The 22,318-nt window shown below is 34.0% G+C and overlaps 1 protein-coding gene across 4 annotated transcripts in view; it reads right to left on the reverse strand.

Annotated features, from left to right (window-relative positions):
* CNTNAP4 (contactin associated protein family member 4) overlaps positions 1-22,318 on the reverse strand; it is a 205,235-nt gene that overhangs the window by 111,537 nt on the left and 71,380 nt on the right. For all 4 annotated transcript variants that reach the window (XM_064403135.1, XM_064403134.1, XM_064403137.1 and 1 more), the window contains exon 3: positions 17,536-17,729. In XM_064403135.1, the coding sequence (XP_064259205.1) occupies positions 17,536-17,729 (194 nt within the window). The remainder of the gene's footprint in view (positions 1-17,535; positions 17,730-22,318) is intronic.

Here is a 22,318-nt window from a genome sequence, read left to right on the forward strand (position 1 = left end):
GATACCTAACGCAGCCACTTCAATTGTATAACAGTAAAAATCTCGGCTTACACCATGTAAAAATTGTCTTTTTGAGAATTTTCTGCTTAATATCTGAAACTTGGTATACATACTAGACAATTTATTATACCTGATTAAAATATTTGATATTTGCTGCCATTAAAAGGAAAACATTCCTTCTGCAATTTTTCCTCTTACTAACAGTTCTGTAATTTTAATTTCCATGCTGTATTTTTTATGTAATGAATAATTTTCTCTATTAATAATTTTTGTGTTTTAGTTATTATAGTATTCATCAGTTCCATCAGCAATATTATAGAAAACACCATACTACATTGATAGTGCATTAACATATAGATTAAAGACAATTTAGTCTTTTCAAAATGTGCATAATGGGTATTTATTCACAACTGCATACATTCAGCTAAATTTAGGACAACTACAAAGCTAAACCAAACCAGTAGCCTGTGGGGTGTTTCATGGAACTTTTCATTATAAACTGTGTCTGAAAAACATTAGGTTTCTAACCTGAGCACAGTCATTATTTCACTAATTTTGTAAACACTAATATGGAACAGTTTGTAAAAACTACAATTAAAAATTCCATTTTTGCTATCTTTAGGTTTTGCTTTTTGCAAAGTTATATTCATGAGTAGTTCAATATTTCCTTGAATTCAGGCTGTGCAGGCAGGTAAGATTTATTTCCTAAATACCTTTGTATAATACATAACTTAAAACTTGTATAATACAAACTGCAGAGCACAACACTTTAAATTCTTACTCTCCCAAAGCAATCATATTTTTTGTAGATATAAAATAAAATATTGCCTTTTTATAAACACAATGTTGGACAAGAGGAATAATTGTAATTTTGCAGGATCTAGTATCTGCAAAGGCCTATATTACTTAATTTTCTTCAGGCTTTCTCTTTTGTGCACAATAATTTCAAGGAGAAATACAAATATAAAAACCTCTGTTGCTACAGTATATTTTTGTATATTAACACATGATCAAAGTACATGTTAGGCTGGTGTGGATGAAGCACTTATTGATACACATCTGACTGTGGTAGAATTGACTCATTTATTAGTCTCAGCTTGCAAACACTTAGGCAATCATGCACAGTTTCCTGACTTGAGTTTATATATTGATTTCAAGCGAGCAATATTACTAACACGAGGACCCCATGAATCAGAAATCGCAAGAAACAATGTCATGTCATTTCCACGTCAATAATCCAAATCATTTGATGATTATGTTTAATCATCAAATATGTTTAAATCTCTCTTTGAAAGAGAAGTCTTTGTTTAATTCATTTTGTTAATTATGAGAAGGGAAACTACTCTCAAAGGGTACGTAGGAGAGTGCATGCAATACCACCTAAAGAAATTACATCACACCCAAGTGCGGATCCCACAGAAACTCTACAAGAATCACACAGATCTGAATAAGATCATAAAAAACCCAACAGAAATAAAAATATTAGATGGAGAATTCATCAATTCCTGGAAATATGATAATTAAAAACCCCAAAGAACTAGAAGAAAACCCAAAGAAAAATATTTAATACCTTATTTCCTACTCTGTGAAAGAATAGATCAGCAGATGTCCAAATAAAATGCTTAATTGTACAGACAAGATGCAAATAAGCATAGGTAAAGATTTTATCACTTTGATGAAATCATGACTGTGTACCAATTTGTACCCTGGTGCATGTAAATATTAATTTCTCCCCATATGATTGTGAATGGCTTCTGGAATTGCAGGGTATTAATGGTTCCATATCCCAATAAACCTAAGTAAATTCCTAGTGCGAATCATGTATCATAGGCCAAACATATTTTTCCTGGTATAAAAATAAATAAATAAATAAATAAATAAATAGTGTATCAGTGTTTAAGTCCCAAAGGCATCTAACAGAATGAGGAAAATAGTACTGAATTGGATGGTGTTTGCTTAGATTGATCTTACCGGGGGATAAAAAAAGCCATCAAGGTCCTCCAAATGATAAGCCCTCTGCTGCCCCTGATTGCTCCATCCTTCTCACTGCCCTAATATCCAGTGTTAACTAGTTTGTGGTTTTTTTCATAAGTTACTCTGTTCTTAGCATTTTTTGGTTTGGGCTGGGTGCCTTTTCATTTTTGTAGGGGATACATATGTGTGTGTGAGTGTGAGTGTGAGAGTGTGTGTGTGTGTGTGTGTGTGTGTGTGTGTGTGTGTGTGTGTGTGTGTAACAAAATTAATTAACATCTTCTAGATTTTTTTGATCTTCCAATATTAATTACATTATATTAAGTAAATATTATATCAAGACTTCAAAGAAGGGTTGCTCTAACATATACCATCCTTCTGATTTTCTTCTTTCACAGGTCAGAGAAATAAATTCTTTAGTTAGTTTCTTGAATTAATTTGAATTAAGATCTTTTGTTTATTTCCTGTGAGGGCCACCAAGGATTGGAACAGGCTATCCAAAGTAGCTGAGCAGTCTCCTTCCGTGGAGATATTCAAAAGCTATCTAGACACAATCTTTAATAATGTTTTCCAGGGGACTCTGCCGAAAAGGGAGGTTGGACTAGATGGCCTCCAGTGGACCCCTCCAAATTTAATCATTCTGAGATTCTGGATTCAGTGATTAATGAGTTGTGAAAACATAAGAAAGGTTAAAATAAACCTTTTTTTAATTTATCAATGCTCTTTTAAATAGAGCTGAAATTTGCACTGCATTATAGAAAAGAAATATATACAATGGAAGAAATCAATTTTGATGACAGGTTACTTTAATAGAGTGTGCTTTCCTATATGTGATAAAGAATTTGAAAATGAATATGGCCTTGCAATCCATCTCCTGTTCATTTTATCTGACTATTCTTTGCCCATTAGGGAGCAAAAATACCATACTTACATTCACTAGAATAGGAAAACCATATAAAATTCACACACTTCCTTTGCATTTTTTAGAACATAGACATAAAAAAAACCTGAAACAACACAACAAACAAAAAAAATCCCCAACCAACCTAACAACCAACCGCCTCCCAAATAAAACCAAAAATGAAAACAATAAACAAATGAAAAAACCCTAAAGAAACAAAGCAGCCAAAAAACCCTCGCAAAACACATACAAACAAATAAAAAGAAAAACACTTATTGTGTACAATGTCAGTCCAGTAAGGTAGGAGGAGATATGGACAAACAGGAAGGACATTTCTTGATGAATTAATAGATCCACAGAAGAGAAATTGAAGGAGACAAGAAGCAGATTTTAACATGCTGTCAGTGGAGAATCAAAGCCATGAAAATTTTTCTTCAGCCTATGTACAAGGCTTTGCAGCAATGCTTTGTCACTGGCATTCAAATGTTAACATTTTGCTGAAACTACCTTGTTAGGACAAAGAAACAGCAAGTACCTCTGGCCAAGTACTTTCCATTGTGTCTAATAATAGAAGAATAGCATTGGATTTGGAGCAGACAATTTGGCTTTGGGCAGACATTTGGTAAACCAAGAAATGCAACTGTCAAAAGCATTCTTCTTTCCACTTAAAGTGAATTTTTATTTCCCAGTGTAAATGACACCTCCAACCTGTCAATTCCACTTGACACCTTGTTGGTGTTGGTGTTCTCACTGAACCAGTGCTTGCCATCACATATGTTGACTGTGTAGAGACTCGCAGGAAAGAAGGATGTGGCTTTACATATGGTCTTGTATATGCCCACTTGCCATGCTATTTTCACATCACATTAACTGTAAAACTGACCCTAGGTGCAATTCGGCCATGCAAGAAATACAGATTAACATAACCAGAGTGGAATTAATACTCTTTCATTAATATTAAAAATAATAATATAAAAAAAATTATATATATAATATTTTTAAAAAATAATAGCAAAGAAATGTTTCCTAACAGTAAAAAAGAAATTTGTTGTTACTATGAATGAACTGAAAGGTAATAGCTAAATAAATTTCAAGCTATGACAGTTCTCCTAGTAATTTTAAGATGCCTTAAACATCTGTCTTACTGTTAATAGACTGATCTCATGCCATCAGTTTTATATGGTGATCATTAGTTTTTGAAAAGAACCAAAAAAGCCTACATGAAGTATCCATGCATTTTTCTAAGTGTATTTGAGGTTTTGTCCATTTTAAACATCATTCACAAACAGGCTGACCCATATAGAGACCTGAGGAAAAGGCATACGCTCACCTAAATTTTTTAAGAAGACACAAAAGATCAGTACAGAATTCTTCATGTGCACATTTTTCCATATAACATAGGGGTTTTTACCTTCTTTTGATAGTTAAGGATGTAAGACCAATATAGAGGGTTCATAAAAAACAGGACTCAACACTGTTGAAGATAATACGTGGACACAAATCACAGGCTATTTTTTAGGCTGAACAATAGACAGGAAATAGAGCTGTTTTTCTTACGTCAAAACTTATCTTCTGCACATATGCCTCTCCCTTGTTCCCTCTCACTATTGAAAGATATTATTGTCCACAAGACTGTTCCTTCAAAACAAGGACTGAACTAATGATGCCTGGACAGATTTCCATAACTATTGTTTTCCAGTAATCTGTTTCAAAAAACTATTTCCAGTTACAACATTTGAACATAAAATTCCTTCTAACAATTTGTCTGGCATAATAATATTGCTATTATCACATGCCACACTCAGAAATGGTAACTGATACTGAAATCAGCTTTTAACAAGAAAATGTTGTTGCCAATACCTTCTTTATCCTAGGATTTTTACAATAATAAGTTTTCAAGATAGCATATTTTTATTTCAAAAGGCAAACTACTAGAAAGTGAAAGCAAAGAACTGTTAATATGGAACTAAAGTAGTATAGTTTTCTAAAATGAATTTTTGGAAACATATACTGATGCTGTTTCCCAGGAACTTTATGACAGGAGGTTCAGTCTTACAAAGACCATTTGTTCTGGGGATACTTAGGCCCCTGTGCTGGAAGGCAGGGATGAGGAGAAGAATGAAGGGCCCAAAATTAAAGGGGAAATAGTGACCTGCTACATCACTTAGTCACACACAGGTCTACCAAGACACATGGAATTCACCCACAGGTACTGAGGGAGATAGTAGAAGTGCTTACTGAGAGACTTCCAAGAACTGATCAGCAGTCCTGGTTAATCGGAGAGGTCTCAGGTGATTCAAAGTTAGCAAATATGAGCCCCACCTACAAGAAGGTCCAGTAAGAAGATACAGGTTTATTCTTTCCCTAATGTAAAAACATTATTTGCACAGGCATAATGACTCAAAACATCTCAAACAACTACTTATTTTTAGGGTTTAATAATATCATGGTAAGTGGCACAATAGAGACGTAAGATGTATAGAGATCTCTAGTTTTAGACAGAAGCAACTTTTTTTCCAGTTAACGTTCTCAATTTTTGTCATATTAGCAAAAGATAATTTATTATAAACCATGTGTTGGTGGTTAGGATTTTTCCTTTTGTTTTCTTTCTGTTAGGGAATTTTCTCCCATTTTGTTGCTAAGAGACATTAACAACCAGGTACTTAGAGAAAAGAAGTTGCCCTGGGAAGGATGCAGCTGGCTACCCTTTTATCAGACGGTTTCTCTCGGGAGGGCAGAGGTACCATGAGAACTGGTCTGGGAAGAAGGGGGCTGGGGCAGCTCCTAGCTCCCTTGCCTTCTCAGCTTTGGAGAAGGTCAGAGCTGCTGCTTACGGAGGATTACGCGCCCGGAACTGCACCAGAGGGAAAGTGCTTCAAGAGTGGGAAGTGACTTCCATGGAATTTCTGCTCTTGTTTGCTGTTGCTGCCACTGCTGTTTGTTGCCTTGCTATACACACTATAGTAATGAACTGTTTTTCCGTTTCTCATATCTTTGTCTGAAAGCCCCTTAAATTCAGAGTTATAATAATTTGGTGGGAAGGGCATAATATTCCCCATTCCAAGGGAAGTTCCCATCTTCCTTGGCAGACACCTGTCTTTCAAACCAAGACACCATGTTAAAGTATATCACTTGCCTATATTATATCACAGGTATCTTCAGGAATGGTTATATTTTCTGGGAAATGCTGTTATTCTGTTCCAGATTCAAGATTTCCATCATTAGGCCTTCCACTGAGTCTAATTTAAGGGTGTAGTAACAGGAGAAACAAAGAAACAAGGGTGGATGAAGACACTGTTTCAGATCCTGGTAAGATTAGATACAAATTTTTACTTCACTAGCTTGCTAATTTCAGTTTTTTACTGCACTGCTATTGATAACAATAAAATTGTGGGATAACTGAGTTTATGATGGCAATTTTTCCAGTCTGAGAAACATTAAGGATAAAACTGCTGGCCTGAATCTGAAACTCTTTCAACTCTCACCACCCACTCTGTGCCAGAATGTGATGGAGATTGATGGACAGCCAGAAGGAGAAACCAGAATGCTTGCAATTTTCAGCAATGCAAAGAAGAAAGGGAAAGATTTTGCTGTTGAGATCACCACAAATCCCTCTTTCTACAACTCGAATTGCCCTAAGTGGAACATTGCACCTGCTCAAATTTGAAAGAAACCTTTGCTAATTCCATAAGCTAAAACAGAGAAGAAAACTATGTAGAAAGAAAAATCTCTGACATATAACAGCAAAAAGGAATCCTCAAAAACCAAAAAAATTGCTCATCTTACAGTACCCTAAAATAACAACTTTCCATAAGAGAGTCTAGTTAGTGAAGACATCATAAGACCAATCTAATCATAAAATCATGCATTAAATCAAGCTGCATCGTTTTACAGATTAGTTTGAAACTCCAGATATGCAATTCCTCATCTCTTATCTGCGACATATTTCAGCCTGCTTTTATAAAAACCTATACAAAATTAAGATATGAAGAAGAGTTTAAATGGGTGAATTTTCTAGTGGAATATCCCAAATTTTCTCACAGTCAACTTGCATGAGTATAATAGCCCTCTAAAACCTAGACTCAGCCTTAGAAAAGCAAAACCTGAAGAAAACATATGTGTTCAGGGCTAATTAAATACACTGAATATATACAAAATGCATCAGAATCAAGCAGTAAAATCCCGCCCAACTTGTTGATTTAGCTAGGTGAAAAGCATGAAAACCCCCTACTTTAAATCTCAGTCTTTCCCTTGAATTAAATAAAGCCCATATTTGGGCCTTGAGACACATTTTAAAATTCAAATTACTTCAGAGTCTTAACCTGGTCATAACATTGCAGCAAGCACATTCTCATGAAGTCAACACATAAACTCACCACTTAATTAGCCTATACACAATCAATTCATTAAATCATGACCAAAAATTGCACTGGACAATTTTCCTCAAGGAGACATTGGTATGATGATTGGTGATGGCTAAGACTACTGTGGCTTAATAATATTCTTCTTGTGTCTTAATGGTATTCTTCTGTAGCTTTATACATGCTTCTGCATGCTTTTGGGGATTCGTTGGCCCAAGGGCAAGAAAAAAAAGATAACTCTCTTTACAAATATACAAAGAATTTGAAGCACAGTAAGTTTTCACTTTTTCTCACTTCTCAAAATAAGCTATAGTGTATTTTCCTAGGGATCAGAGGTGAAGTCTGACCTTTGTACTCATCTTTTTATCTCCACTGATAGCAACAAACACTAAGACCAAACGGTATTAAAACATAATTAGCAACAACAGAGGATATGTTGAATGCTAAAACTCTTCTCTATATATCTGATAAATTTTGCATTTCACTGATCAAAATTTTCAAGGTTATTTGTCATCACATATTTGAATTGTGAGAGACTGAAGTGTTATAGTTAATGGCTCTTAAGAGGAATAAATGTCCAAATATTTCTGACTGGAGCTGAAAAATGCATTCTAAGTTTTGAAAGATGGAGTTGTTTGTAAGAGTAATATAGTGTATGTTTGACTATGATAAACTGATTCATAAAAGTAACTGATAGAGCTGTTAAAATTTGCCATGCCAAGGCTAATATAGATAGATGTGTCTCTTTGAGGCAAAATAATCAGTTAAGTCAGCAAAATCATGCATAAAAGCTAAAAAATACTTTTCCACTCTTTTTGTATTTTCCAATCAGTAGACTGCTAGAGAATAAAGCCTAAGTTAATAGTTCACAAATTTTAAAAAACATCCCATGCTGACTCCAGTTTGTATCTATGACTAGGCACTAACACCACCTAGTTTTTAATATTCCATTAAGAACATAGAAGCCCTTAACTAAGGGCTTAGCACAAGTGTCTACAACTACCTGATGGAGATTCAGGATATTATGCAGTTAAGTTACTATCCTTTTTCCCCAAATATTCCTGTCAGTAACCCTAATAAATAATAACAAATATTGTGATTACAGGACAAAGTTGCACAGCCAGCTAGTTAAAAAAATATGATTATTGTAAATGCCATGGAATCCCATAAGAAATTCTCTGATGTCTTTTACAACATAGAATGTGACAGCAAGACCAACAAATACATAGAATCCATGATCTGTCTACTAACCCAAAGAAAATTTTATCTAAACAGGTAAAAATAAAATTCAGATTTTTTTATCGAAAATTACAGAAGTTACTGAAGTCTACCCAAAAAAGTCTCTGTGCTCAATTCCTGCCAAAGATGTGAACATCACACAAGGAAATCTGCTGAAAAACTTGCAGATAAATTAACAGATGTAGGAAATAAAAACTTTTGATAAAGGACATTCTGTTGTTTAAAATAAGTTAAATGCTGTAAATTAGAATGTTTCATGAAACTTTTCTGGTACTTTGACTCAGATCTGAAGATCAAAAAACCTGAATTCTAACCAGCATATTCACAGATAACAATATCTAAAAGTAGAGGGAGGCGCTCCTTGAGGAACATTAAGCCAGTTCTTTTCAGTGATATTTTAATTAGGGCTACTTAACCTTGAAAAAATAAGGCAATTTAAGAAGTGGGAAATAATAAGGTATTCACCGAATTTTCAAAGTATAGATCTGATCACACAGAAATCTTTACTAGATATGAATAGTACTGCTACAGTTGCTGAATCAACTATACTATGTTCATTTAAAACACACTACTACTGTGTTTATTTAAAACACACTGAAATATTCCTTCCACAATTTAAATCTAGCAAGTTTTATTCAAGGGAAGAAATATGCAAAAAAGTTCATTCAAAACTACTTACCAATGACCTTTAAAACAAGTGATAGCAAATGTTACTGTCTGGCAGCAGAAAATGCAGATTTACATGGGTTAAACACCTTTCCTAAAACCTATTCCTTATTCAGCATAAAAATGCAAGATCCTAAGATTTAAATACATGCCCAGTAGAGGAATAACATTCCATTCCATTTATAGTAAATATAGAAACAAGAAAGTACACAGTATTGATATACAAATTGCTAACCTAGTTTGTCCTTACATGATTCAAGTTTCCAGCAATGAATCGAAAATATATAAAGTACAGGCCTGTAAAACTTTGGTAAATTCTATGCCATTACCAATACTATGAAGATATGATGATCACATGCAATCTTATCTACAAAAAATATGCACAATTAAGTTTTTACAAAGATACTGCTCAGGTCGGTATCAATTGAAAGTGAAGTTGGTAAAATAAGACATTTACACTAAAAGGTATACAAACATTTTACTTCAAAAAGCAACAAAAATTGTATTCACTACCTCAAAAAAATTATCTTTTTGTGTATCTGTCTGTCTTAAACATAGAGATATCATTTTTAGAGTGTGCAGGAAGGTCACAAGGATGGTTAAGGTCTGTTTGGAATTAAATCTGGAAAGGGATTTCAAGGACATTGGTAGTAAAAGGAAGATTAGGGGAAATGTGGGTCTGATGCAGAATGATGCAGGTGTCCCACAAAGGACATAGAGAAGGAGCGGATCCTGAATGCCTTTTTGAGTTCAGTCTTTACTGCTAAAGGTAGGCCTCAGGCACCCCAGACCTCTGTATGCAAGAGCACTAAAACAGGTTGCCCAGAGAGGCTGTGGAGGCTCCTTCTCTGGAGACATCCAAAATCCACATAGATGTGATTCTGTGCAACCTGTTCTAGCTAATTCTGCTTTAGAAGTGATGTTGGACTAGATGATCTCCAGAGGTCCTGTCTGACCCAAACCTCTCTGTGATTCACTCTATATTTAAACTGTATTTGCCCATTAAGAAAACTACTTTGAAAATAGATTTCAATTTTTTTTCCCCAGAAGTCTCTAAAAAGTCAGCATTCTAAAAGTTTTCAGAAGATAATTCTTACCCATTATTTACAACCTTAACTACATAGACACATTGTGAGGCAGAAGTTATCCAGGCTTCCAGTGAATGCTTAGGCATGCGTTTATGAAACAGAACAGCTACAAAAGAATAAAGGCAGATCTTAATTCCACCGTAGCCTGAAAACTGTAATTCAGTCATGTAAGGGAAGATGATTACTAGCCATGGTATGTGTTTTACAGAAATGCAGATACAGAGAAAGAGCAGTAACAGATGAAAATTGGATTGAAAACACTGAAATACTATTGACAAAAATCAGATTACTAAAAGTTAAAACAGGAAATTGGGCATCTAAGTGTATGTCGGAGCTGCCAAATTCAAGAAACATATTTCCAAACTCCTTTTCCTACTTTTAGGACTTTGGTTTCAATGTGTAAAAAGTTTTCTAAAGGAAATTTAACTGTCTAAAATGGAAATGTGAAAATTATTCAAATATTACTATGTTGTAGACATGATAAATTATTTAATAACTTGTAAACTATTAAAATAGCATGACCATCACAATACCAGGGTTAAGATATTATATACTCAAAATAATTTGAGGTTTTTTCTGAAGTTCAATAACCAAAGCTTTTACAAAAAATCAGTTATTTCACTTTGTTAACTTTAAACTTCAGGAATTATACTAGGCATAAAATAAATCCATGTATGACAGAGACATTCTTCAAATTAGGTCTGAAGTCCATTTCTGAAAGTATCTTTGCTCTGTTTAAGGAGAGTGGCTGGAATAAACAAGAGGGAAGCCGAATATGTGGTCTGCTACTACTTAGTTGCTCAATAAGCCTTGAGCAAACTGAACACACTCTGTTCTGATTATCAAGATGAAATGCTTTCTTCAAAGGCAGCTTGATTTCTTCAAGCACACAATCTGTCTGTTGCAGAAAATAGGGACAATATTTTCCCAGCCATAGCACAATTTTCCTCATCCATCATAAGCCATTTTCAGGCAAGCATATGGGTTCAAGCACAAGCTTCTCATATTAGAATGAAAATTATAGGGATCAGTGCAATATCACTCTAGAGCAGCCAACACCTGAAAGGAGAGACAACGAACTAATTTTTTTTTCTTTTTTTTTTTTGGTAGTTCTAATGATTTCTAAGGCATTTTCCACACACATATAAAGATTACAATGTTATTAAGATAACCAATAGGTAAAGGCAATGAAAAATAATTGATTGTATATCACAATGAATTATTTTAATGGAAAAATGGTGCACTAGCATCAATATATTTAGAGTAGAAATAATATGTTTAGAGTACTGAAAATTGGAGATCTAAAGAAAATAATTATATTAATGGAAAAGCATTATTTTTAACTTACAAAAACAACTCAAGAAAATAGCACTGTCATTTACAGGATTTCTGCATCTTAGAAGTACAAAGTCATTTATAGCACAAACTCACTAACTAAATATGCAGAAAAGGCAGAAGCAAAGAACTGGATGCTTGTTGTTTATCTTGTAGTAGCCAAATATAGAAAGTTGTAGCTACTTTGCTATGATGCAGGTAGAAACTGTCTAGAAAATATTTATGATCAAGATCAGTCCCAGAAACAAGTTCTGATACGCAGTTGTTTGCATAGCGGAAATCTTTAAAACAAAAAAGTATCATCCCAACACATTTACATATGTTTTCCAAAATTGCTGCTAATTTAATGACTGCAACATTAATGCACACATTTAAAATAACCTGTGAATGTCTAAATCTAGAGAGTATTTACTTCCGCATGCTGTGGGATTTGCATATTTTCAAGGCATCTTGCTGTCCTTAATTAACTACACATTTTTTAAATGTGTGTGTGTAGTTTTTTTTTTCCATAATACGGTCTGCCATAATATACATAGTGTCAATATATATGTTACTTCCTCTGGCATCTAAATTTCTTTAATGTTTACCCACAAAAACTATGTAAGTTTTATAAAAGGCACTACACTTTTGCTGATGTTTCTATCCTTTCTTCCTTCCTTTTAACTTTCTTAAATATTCTGGGAGAGGTTAACCTTGATGCATGCATTCATCTTTTCACCTAATATAAGATATTTTATGCAGTACATTAATCATTGTGACTACAAAATTAGCCTTATTAGATTGCCATTTAAGTGTCTAAAAATAGCACTGCGGTCAGAGTGCTTTTAAAACAGAAGTAGATAGAGAAATGCTAAAGCTCATAGGGTAAGTTCAGAAATTTTATGTTTTAAATGTCTTAAATAAATATTAAAATGTCTTCATAAGTGGAAGTCTGTGCATGCAAACAATTTCACAAAGGCATTTGTGCAGTAGTCCCTGTCTGTTATTATTCCACTGATTCCTTGTATTTCTGACTTTCTTCATAGTTAGTTTTTCATATTTCCCTTGAAGTTCATATTATACCTCGATTTAAGAATATTCTCCTCCTTTGTTTTTTCCTGCCTCTTCTTGCATTCCCCTGCATCTTTCCCCAGTCAACAAAAACCATCAAATGCCTCCTTAGTCAGTTGACAGACAACACCAAGCTGGGCAGATGTGTTGATACTCTGGAGGGTAGAAAGCTCTACAGAGGGATCCAGACGGGCTGGATTGAAGGGCTGGGGCCAGTTGTGTGAAGAGATCTTGAAGTCCAAACACCCCTACCATGGGAAGGGATACCTTCCATGAGATGGGCTTTCTGTCACACATTTCCTCTTTAAGGGGGATGACACCTCACACGCTTCTGTATTTCAGCATGTGTCCTTACCACGGACTGCAGTCCTTCAGCTACTCAATGGCCCAGTGTGGGTCCCCCTGGGGGTCATTACTATATGCTCTACTTTAATTCATACATAAAGAGGTTCTCTCTTTCCTGTGACTAACACAAGAAGTGTCAGGCAGTCTGAAGTCACAATACTTCAAAACTGTACCTATGGAAAATGTAGTGATAGAGTACCCAATGAAATTATCTATGGCTTGGCTTGCAGAAGTAATCAACAGAAAAACTTTCTGGGTTCAAAAAGTAATTATCAGTAGTCCAAAAAAGTAGCATATGTAAAAGTAGTAGTCTTTTGATACTAAAGGGAAGCAAATTATGATCAAGAATGATGACTCTACTCTCTAAGGAAGAGGATCATAGCAAACATGAATCACTGAGTCTAAGAAAGAGTCACCAGCTTTATCAAAACAGTGCATTCTTTAAACTTACAATGTGATTATCACAGAATACTTGTGATTCAGTATTTCTTAATCTGCAACTTTGATATTGTGAGTTATTTTACACCATGGGAAATCTCCAATAAAATAAAAAGACCCAACTCCTTTAAAAAGGAAGTTGTGAAGGGAAGATTCAACACAAATAAAACTGAAAACTCAATTCCAGGTGTGGAATGGATAAATGACTGTTCTCACAGGAAAAAAAAATAAAATCCACAAAACTGAAGGCTAAATGTATGTGTATTTCCATAGGTGTGTCAGAGAAGAAATAGTCAACATTAAATCAAAGAGCAATTGCATTTCTTTTGTTCCTCAAAACTCCTGCTAATGAATAACATCGGGCTTTTCTCCATGAGTTAGATGACTCATGTTTTCACTGAAACTGTCACCCATGGGAAACTTGTTATTCAAACTGTGAATTGCTACACTTCTTCCCCCTCTTAACTCCTCCCTTTTAATCTCTTTATCTTAGTACTCTACTTTTAAAATAAGAGCCATTCGTAATGTCAAGGAGAGAGTACACAGCACAAAAACTCTTGTGATAAAAAACTATGAATTTAGTTAAACCCAAAAATTATACTAGTTAAAAGGATCAGTATACATAGCCCCAAATAGACAAATATAATTACAATAGGAGATTCTTCACAACCAAAATACAGGTGATATTATCTAGAATTATGAGGAAGAATACAAATACAAATCAAGAGGACAAATGAATAGCAATTCCTCTAATAAAGGTAGTATTTAAAGCCATAAGATTTCCTAGCACTTATTGAACAAAATTGAACATATATTTTTATGATGTTTTACTGTATACCTCCTGAGGTCTGACACAAGAGAAGTGAAAAGAATCATCATTTCAAGAGGAAAAAAATATGATAATTTAATATACAAAGATATTTGAGGCCTCTGCTCATTTTAAAGGTAAAAAAAGAACAATGCAAAAGATTGGGCTTGGGAGTTTGAACTTTACTGCACATGAAATTACATCCTAAGGAATAGGAACACAATAAAAAGATTGAAGAATATAAAAGGGCACAACATGTGTTGTTCAAATACTTCTATATTTATGGTAAAATTAAAGAAAATATAATATTGAGTTGAATTTATTTCTTTCCAAGATTCAACTAATCATTATCAAAGGGAATTATTTCTGTGCAAAAACATGTTTTTTACTACTAATAACAACTATTTCACTTGAGAATTATATCTTGACCAGAACTGTACCAATTTCTAAAAGAGATATAAATATTGATTCTACTAAGGTCTGACTGAAAAAACCTTACAATAAATATCCAGAAGAGTGCAGAAAACACTTACAGTTCACTTTAGAAAGACAGTGACAGTAATATCACCGAGGACAGAAATCAAAATGTATGGTTGAAATAAGAAAAACTCTATTGTAGAAAATATAGCTAAAAATACTTAACAGCACTTTATCTATAGTGACAAGAGTCCTAGGAATTAAATGCAATGGAGTTAGTCTTTCAAACACTCCTCTAGTAATGAAATTATTTTAAGTAATAAATAAAATCCACATAAAATACAAACTTTCTACAGTTATGAGAGACCGAGTAAGGCATATATTTAGGTCATCAGTACAACAAGAAAACTAGAACACTGAGAGCAAAATATATTGCAGGAGTAAAGACTACAGTCTCCATGGTGCCTCTTAAACCAATTCCCAATACACAGAAAAGTGAAAACAAATATTTAATAATTAGCAGCAGGGAAGGAACAGGGGATAATCTCACCTAACATCAGAATTTTTACATCCAAATTCAGCACTAACACACGATGAAGTGTTTTATAGGCAGGGGAAGGTGAAACGTGGTTCATTTCAACCTAAGCAAGGCACCTATAGTTAGAGGAGCCAGCCTTGGAAAACTACCCACTCCACAGTCTATTAAGAGAGTTTTCATAACCAGATAATTCACAGATGTGTAGATAATATTCTTTCACCTCAGTTGTTATAAAAATTTTACAGAGGATGAAAAAGCTGTTATAGCTGCGCAATGACACGAGTTTCAGAACCTTCAGATAAGCCATAAGGAAACAAAGACAATTCAAAACTAACATCTGAAAAGAAAAATAGAAAGTAGGAAGCAGTGAATTTGCAGACAAGAGAATTATCTCTATATGTCTACAAAAAGTGGTTACGAAGTAAAAATTATTTTGTCTAGTGAAGATTTCAACACAGGGCCCTCAGAACTGGACAACTTCCATCATTCTAATGCAGAGTAGAATTGAGAAAACCCTAAAAGTTACTTCTGGTCAGTAGCCCTGTAACAGGCCAATGACTCAGTTAAACATAGGACAGAAATAACACAGTAACACAGTAGACTTTATAAAATAATGTTGGAGGTTCTTGCCTTAGTGAACTTGAACATGTCATTTAAGAAGTCAGCATAAAGAGAAAACAGTCAGAGAAAATCTATAAAATAAATAGGGATTTAAGAGTTTCAGTTTGAAACTACATCTGTGTATTAGTTTATAAAAGAGAAAATATATTCCCCTAGAAGCAGAGCTCCTAAATAAAGATACATAAAAAAGATCAATAGACTGCCCTGAATCTGATGGTTTGCATCCTTGAATTATTCATTGCTGCCTGCAAGCCATACCTTCAATCTGCATTGCAATCATTAAAATAATCATTTTTTATTAAGTTTGAGATGATGGAATTGAAGCTTCACTTTTTAGCTCCTATAGATCTAACAACCCCCTTCATTCAATGTCTGCATCACCATTTAGCTATTTTTCTTAACTTTCATTTGATATTTTACTGGTGGCAATATTCAAGAAATAACAATCTGCATCACTGTTTGCAATGCCAATATCAGATTTCAAAAGAGCCGTCATGGAAGAGACCAAGCTGCCCCACCTCTCAGATATGTTTTGTCAGTCCATCTTAAGATGAGCAAAGACAATATTGTAGCAGCTTATGCTCATTTAACATTTGGAAAATTGATTTATATTCTTACTCCCAAAAGCCATATGGATTAGAAACTAATTTATTTCTCTTTGTTATGAAAACACAATCTGAAGCAGAAGTATGTAGCAAATTTTAAAAGCAGGATAATTATGCAACAAGTAAAACACTGCATAATCTCATTATACCATAGATGGGTTTTGACAGTAAGAGTGACAAGAACACTTTGAATTAAAAGTCAATAAAATCAAAATGCATAAAATGAAATACATTTTAACATAATGTTTAACTGCAGCAAGAAATAAGTGAAGTCTAAGGCTTAGAAAAATTTAGAAATTAATCAGCTCTATGCATGGAGAACAGAATTCACTTGACAGGATACAATAAAATATCACAAGTTTCAATATTCTTCCTCTAGTCCAAGCTGCCAATTACTGGGGATCAAGGAAAGATGCAACCCTTTTCTAAAAGTATATAATCCACTTTTTCATGAAGACTTGGGACATAATCTCTCAGGTTTTGTATCCTTTGCTCTCATTTATATTCATGCAAAAGGAAAATGATGATCTTATTAATGGCTTATTAATTATAATTAATATTTACAAAGCTAGTCAGAGATAAGCAGGTTACAGCATTAGAAACTAGGCTCTGAATTGGATGGCCAAAACTTAAATATTGCTTAATTATTTTTTTTAAGACACTGGGATTTGCTTGTTAAGATTTTAATTCTTTGATTGTTTCATTTTATTCTTACAATAAAGTTAAATGTTTTTATGCACAAAAAATGTACAAAAAACAAAGCAAGTGTTTTGTTTTGTTTTGTTTTGGTTTTTTTTGTTTTGTTTTTTAACCGTAACTAAAAGCCAAGTTTCATGCACTGGGATCAATACTTTCTGGAAAAGAAGTTTGCCATACATAGCAAGACAAAAGAGATTTTGTAGTACATTTTTAATCCTCATAATAATTCCTTGTGTCTTAATGGAGTACTTCTATGGCTAGGTTTTTGATGCTTGTTTGCTTTTTACTGTCTTTCATCTTTTCAAGAGCTAAATTGCCTTGTATATTTAATTATCTAAACATTTTTAGTGTAGTTCTTTATATTTTACAGCTTTGCTTAGATTTGCAACAATGCACAGTAAGTTGCCTTTAAGTCTTTGCAGAAACGTAATTTTCATTATTGAAAGAACATACCCAAATGCTTTCTTCTTGATGATATTGCTTCCAATTCTGTCCACTGTCACTGAACATCAGAAGGTAGCTGGTTACCCAGTCTGAGCTCCCATAACCACCTTGAGTAGCAACAGCAGTAATCTCAGTTCTTTCACCAAGATCAATCTGAAGCCATTGATATTTATTGGACACAAGTGGAGACCAGCCACCAGCACCTTAAACAGAAAGAAAAATAGTGAAAAGTATTCCTAAAAATAAGCAAGTTAGCACAAAACTTGTATATACAAAAATAAATTAGTTCATTAGACGTTATCTAACTAAAATGTCCATCTCCAACACAGGGTTTTCAAACTAAATGATTGTTAGGAGTCCTTTCCAATTCAAAAGATTCAATGGTTCTCTGATTCTAATTTAAGATATAGTTGCATCAAAATTATTTTGATATTATTTAGCAAATATTCTGAAAATGTATCCTAAGTTACTAGATATTGTAACCAAATCTAACTATTCTAAATTATTAGGAATTGATTCACACCCTTTTCTCTGTCTTGAAGTTCTAAAACAAACTTTACAGAGTAATTTTTACCAACCAGATTCTTCAAGTAAAAAAATCTGAATTTTGTCATTTTATTTTTTGCATCTAATTTTCATTTTTATGTAGACTAGAACATCTCCAGAGATCCTGTCTAATCTCAAAGATTCTGCATGATTCTGTTCTGTGAGTCCTGGATATATAAATTTGTATATGAAACAATAAAGCATAGTTAGATGACAAACTTAGATGGCACATGCTCTTTAAAATGACCAAAAGATGCATAAGCGAAATGATAAGAGTATGAGATATATACATGCAGTTTCAAGTTCAGACACATCTGTCTACAAAGAAAAAAAATTGCCCAAAGTGTAGAGCTACACCTCCAGTATTTTGACTAATCGGAAAGATATTAAAAGAAAGAAATTAAATCAATGCAGCGCTCCTTTGTCTTCCTTTGTTTGCTTTTATTTCCTCAGATCATGCTAATTTTCCTCTAAAGCTGGGCAGAAAAGGTCAAAGGTAGGTATCAAACAATCTCATAAGAAAAACTACCAGTTTATGGAACTACATTGCAAAATATGCAAGTATTCAGACACAGCAACTGCTGAGTTTTATCAGAGAATGGTAAAAATTAAAAAATATATATTATTTAAGAATGGATTTAGATCTAACTCTGAAAAACACAATATAAGAGGCACCTTGAATAGTTCTTAAAGCATGCACACACAGAACCAGAACAGACATATCTAGTTTCCACAACAATCAGTTAGCTACAATCCAATTTTATGCTTGTATGGGCTTCAAGATGTAGAAAAATTCATAGCCAAATACTACATATTGCTTAATTCTGTTTAGAGTCATACGCCAAGTTCCTAACATTACCTCCTCTAAGAAAGAAAAAGAAAAAAGAATTTTTACTTTGGGATGCAAAACTGTCACTTAAATATAAAATGGTGGGAAATTATACAGGTATTCATAAATCGCAAAAAAAGTGAAGTCCATTGTACAGAAAGAACTGTGAGATAAACATGAAGTCCCATACACGTAACAATTCCTTTGTCCACAAATTAAGAGCTAATTAAAATGTAACCGAATTAAAACTATGGAGTTAAATACTGTGTATATTTTTCTCTCTTTATCTAAATCAGTATTTTGAATTTTATGTAAATATGTGATTTCAGTGGCTGCACCTCAATTACTCTCAAGCAGATTCCAAACCTTTTCTTTATGACGATATAAATTCATCTTTCAGTGTCTGTGCAGAACAGTGTTGTGGCATCAAACAAGAAAATTTTGTGAACAGTTGTCATGGGAGTTAAACAAGGGTCCTTGCACCCACAGGCAGAGTGGTCCACATTCACATCATATACGTTATCTGTGACACATGCCACATAAGACTTAGCTGCCACCTTAACTTCCAAAACCTCCATTCATGCATGAACACTTACAGACACAACATTCTGCAGTGCTGTGTTATCCAAAGCTTTAGAATTAGATGTCACCAGAAGTTTGGTGACATTTTTGAACTGTTCGCTTGAAAGGCAGGGTTGAATTGTAATCAACAGTAGTCTGGCAGACTGTGCTGAGTATGTAATTTGTGAATTCCTTCTGAGACAAAACATCTTCACTTGGTGACTGCAGAACTTTATTCAGAATGAAGTAATTGAAATTAGAAGGATATTAAAAAAATGCCTGAAAAGCAGTCTATTATGGCAGAACTACTTGGCACTAACCTGAGGTAAGTACTCCTGTCTTTAGTACTGTGTTTTCCAGAAGTTTCTGTAAGGCATGCCACCATGTAGTCTATACCCCCTCACCATGCTGCATACATCCAGAAAAGAAAGACACTTAGATACACAGTGTTCTAATGTCAGGGCTGTTTGATTTGAGGCATTACAGTAAAGATGCAGTCCCAGAAGTCATCTATTAGCCCTGTACTCACCAATACAATGTAAGACCCATAAAGAATAACCACTGAGCAGAAGCAGGATGATATCTCCAACAGCCTGTATTAAGCCACAGTCTGGACCACCAGGTAGAAGCTGCAACATGTTTCCTGAAAAAACACTACACTGGTTCACACGATGCTTTCATCTGTCAAAGGCTCTTCATGAGCTCTTTTTGTCTGACTGTCCAGCAGCCAGGTGTCCTCCCAGCATCTGACTGCCACCTGAAACATCACAGATATGAAATGTTTGCCCAGTCCTGCAGGAAACTCTAGTAGAGCATGTTGGCTTCTGACCCAGCATTCTTTACAGTGTGTCCTGTCCTTGCAGCAAGATTAATGTGTGTACCAAACCATAGTCACTTTTGGCTGTAGAATACATTTGGGCACAGTGATGCACAGAAGTTAGCTGCAAAACAGATGTCAAAAGGATCTCGTTTGTCAGAATTCATGCTGTATAGTGTGGGTGTTTCTGGGAAGATCTGTAGAGGTCTTAAACAGCTTCTCACAGGGATGCAGATATCATCTATATTAAACAAGGCTGTGCCAAAATGCAAGAACACGCAGAGATAGACTAAGATTTACAGGAACATAATTTTGTCATCTCTCAACTTCCTGAATTATTGACTTTGAAGTTTCCACCTTATTTCTCTTCTCTCTTCTTTTGTCAGTACCTTTTATATAAAGCATATGTTTTCTTCAATTACATCTGAATCTATGTTCTACAGTGACTGATGAAACATCTTTTGTTGCAAACTAACAGCAAATCACAAAAATAATTTTCAAAGGAGAGAAAACCTGCATGTAGAGTTCCTTTATTTGAACTTTATCTCAGGGGGCTTTTAACCCTTTCTATTTTCTACTGTCTTATGCAACATACCAAAAATCTACATTCAAGCTGCCCAAGCATGCAGAATTCATCCTTTATTTCTGGTAAAAACCCCAAGCATTACATAGCTTCTTTTTATGAAGAACAAGCTGCTTTCAAGTTGAACACACATGTAATATAAAAAATCTTTTCATTTCACTTATAATTCCTCTCACATTCTTTTAAATACCAGTGCTTGTAAAATGTTTGTGCACGTGACGTAATTTTTTTAAGTACATTATTAGTTTACTGAATATATTTAGCAATATTTTTTCTGAAGTACTAACTCCTTTTCTTAACTCATGAATTGCTGTCTTTCAATTGCATTTTACTAAGAACTTGACAGTTTTACTTGATGGCTCATAGTAAATGAAGGATCTATGGTTACTGGGGGAATTAAATCAAAGTTTAGAGTTTCCATCAATCACTTATACATACTAACTGATAAACAGCCTCCTTCATTTTCTGTGATATTCATCAATAAATTGATGATTGAAAATTAAATGATTGAAAAAAATCCTAAGTTTTTGATGTTTTTAATGCATTATAACTGACTAATTTGTGCTAGATTTAAAATTTAAGAAATCATGCATCTTTCATATTTCAGATTTTGCCTGTGAAATTCCATTATTCTTCATTTCTGTTTCTACAATATTATAACATTTATTTTCAAGTCAGTTAAGGGAAATATATTGGGGTTTCCTCACACATTCACTCCAAGTAATGCACAGTGCTCTTCTGTGGGAGTTATACAAGGTGGCACCATTCATCAGTTCAGTCAGCAATTTCTTCATCACTACAACTGCCAAACTATAAACAAGACTGCAGCTTGAAAAGTTCTAAATTTATACACTAAATTCAAGCAGAAGACTTGCTTTCCTTCAAATACCTCTAGATATTCTATTTCTAGAATTCAATTTTTATGCTCTTCATATGTAGTTTAAATTTTATTATCTACCTTTCTTGCTTTTGGAGGTTAAAAATCCTCTGCTCTCTCCCATGACCGTCAATATAAAAAAATCACAACACTGAATGAGTATTATTTCATTGCCCTGGTACCTGTATGCTAGGATATGTGTTTAAAGAGCTTTTACTTATATTTCCTTAGCTTCACTGGGATGACAATATCATTATCACTAACATTGAAAATAGGAAAAAAAAAAAAAAACTCAGCAAAGTTAGCAAATAGCTACAAGAGAACAAAACTCAAAATGACTAAAGATATGGTCCAAAATCTCACACCTAGGGCAGAAAATACCTAAGTATGTAAACCACAAAACAGTCCACGCTCATACATGCCTTAATATCTGCTTCTTCACGTGCAGTTCATTAGACAATTTAGCCAGCACCAGCACTTACACCACTCTTGAATTCCATTATTTTTTTTCACATTTAATTGCAATAATTGCAAGAATTGTATTAGCAACAGTTAAGGTTTAAAACTAACACATATCAG

The sequence above is a fragment of the Passer domesticus genome, chromosome Z (genome assembly GCF_036417665.1).
Source record: "Passer domesticus isolate bPasDom1 chromosome Z, bPasDom1.hap1, whole genome shotgun sequence".
Lineage (NCBI taxonomy): Eukaryota > Metazoa > Chordata > Aves > Passeriformes > Passeridae > Passer > Passer domesticus.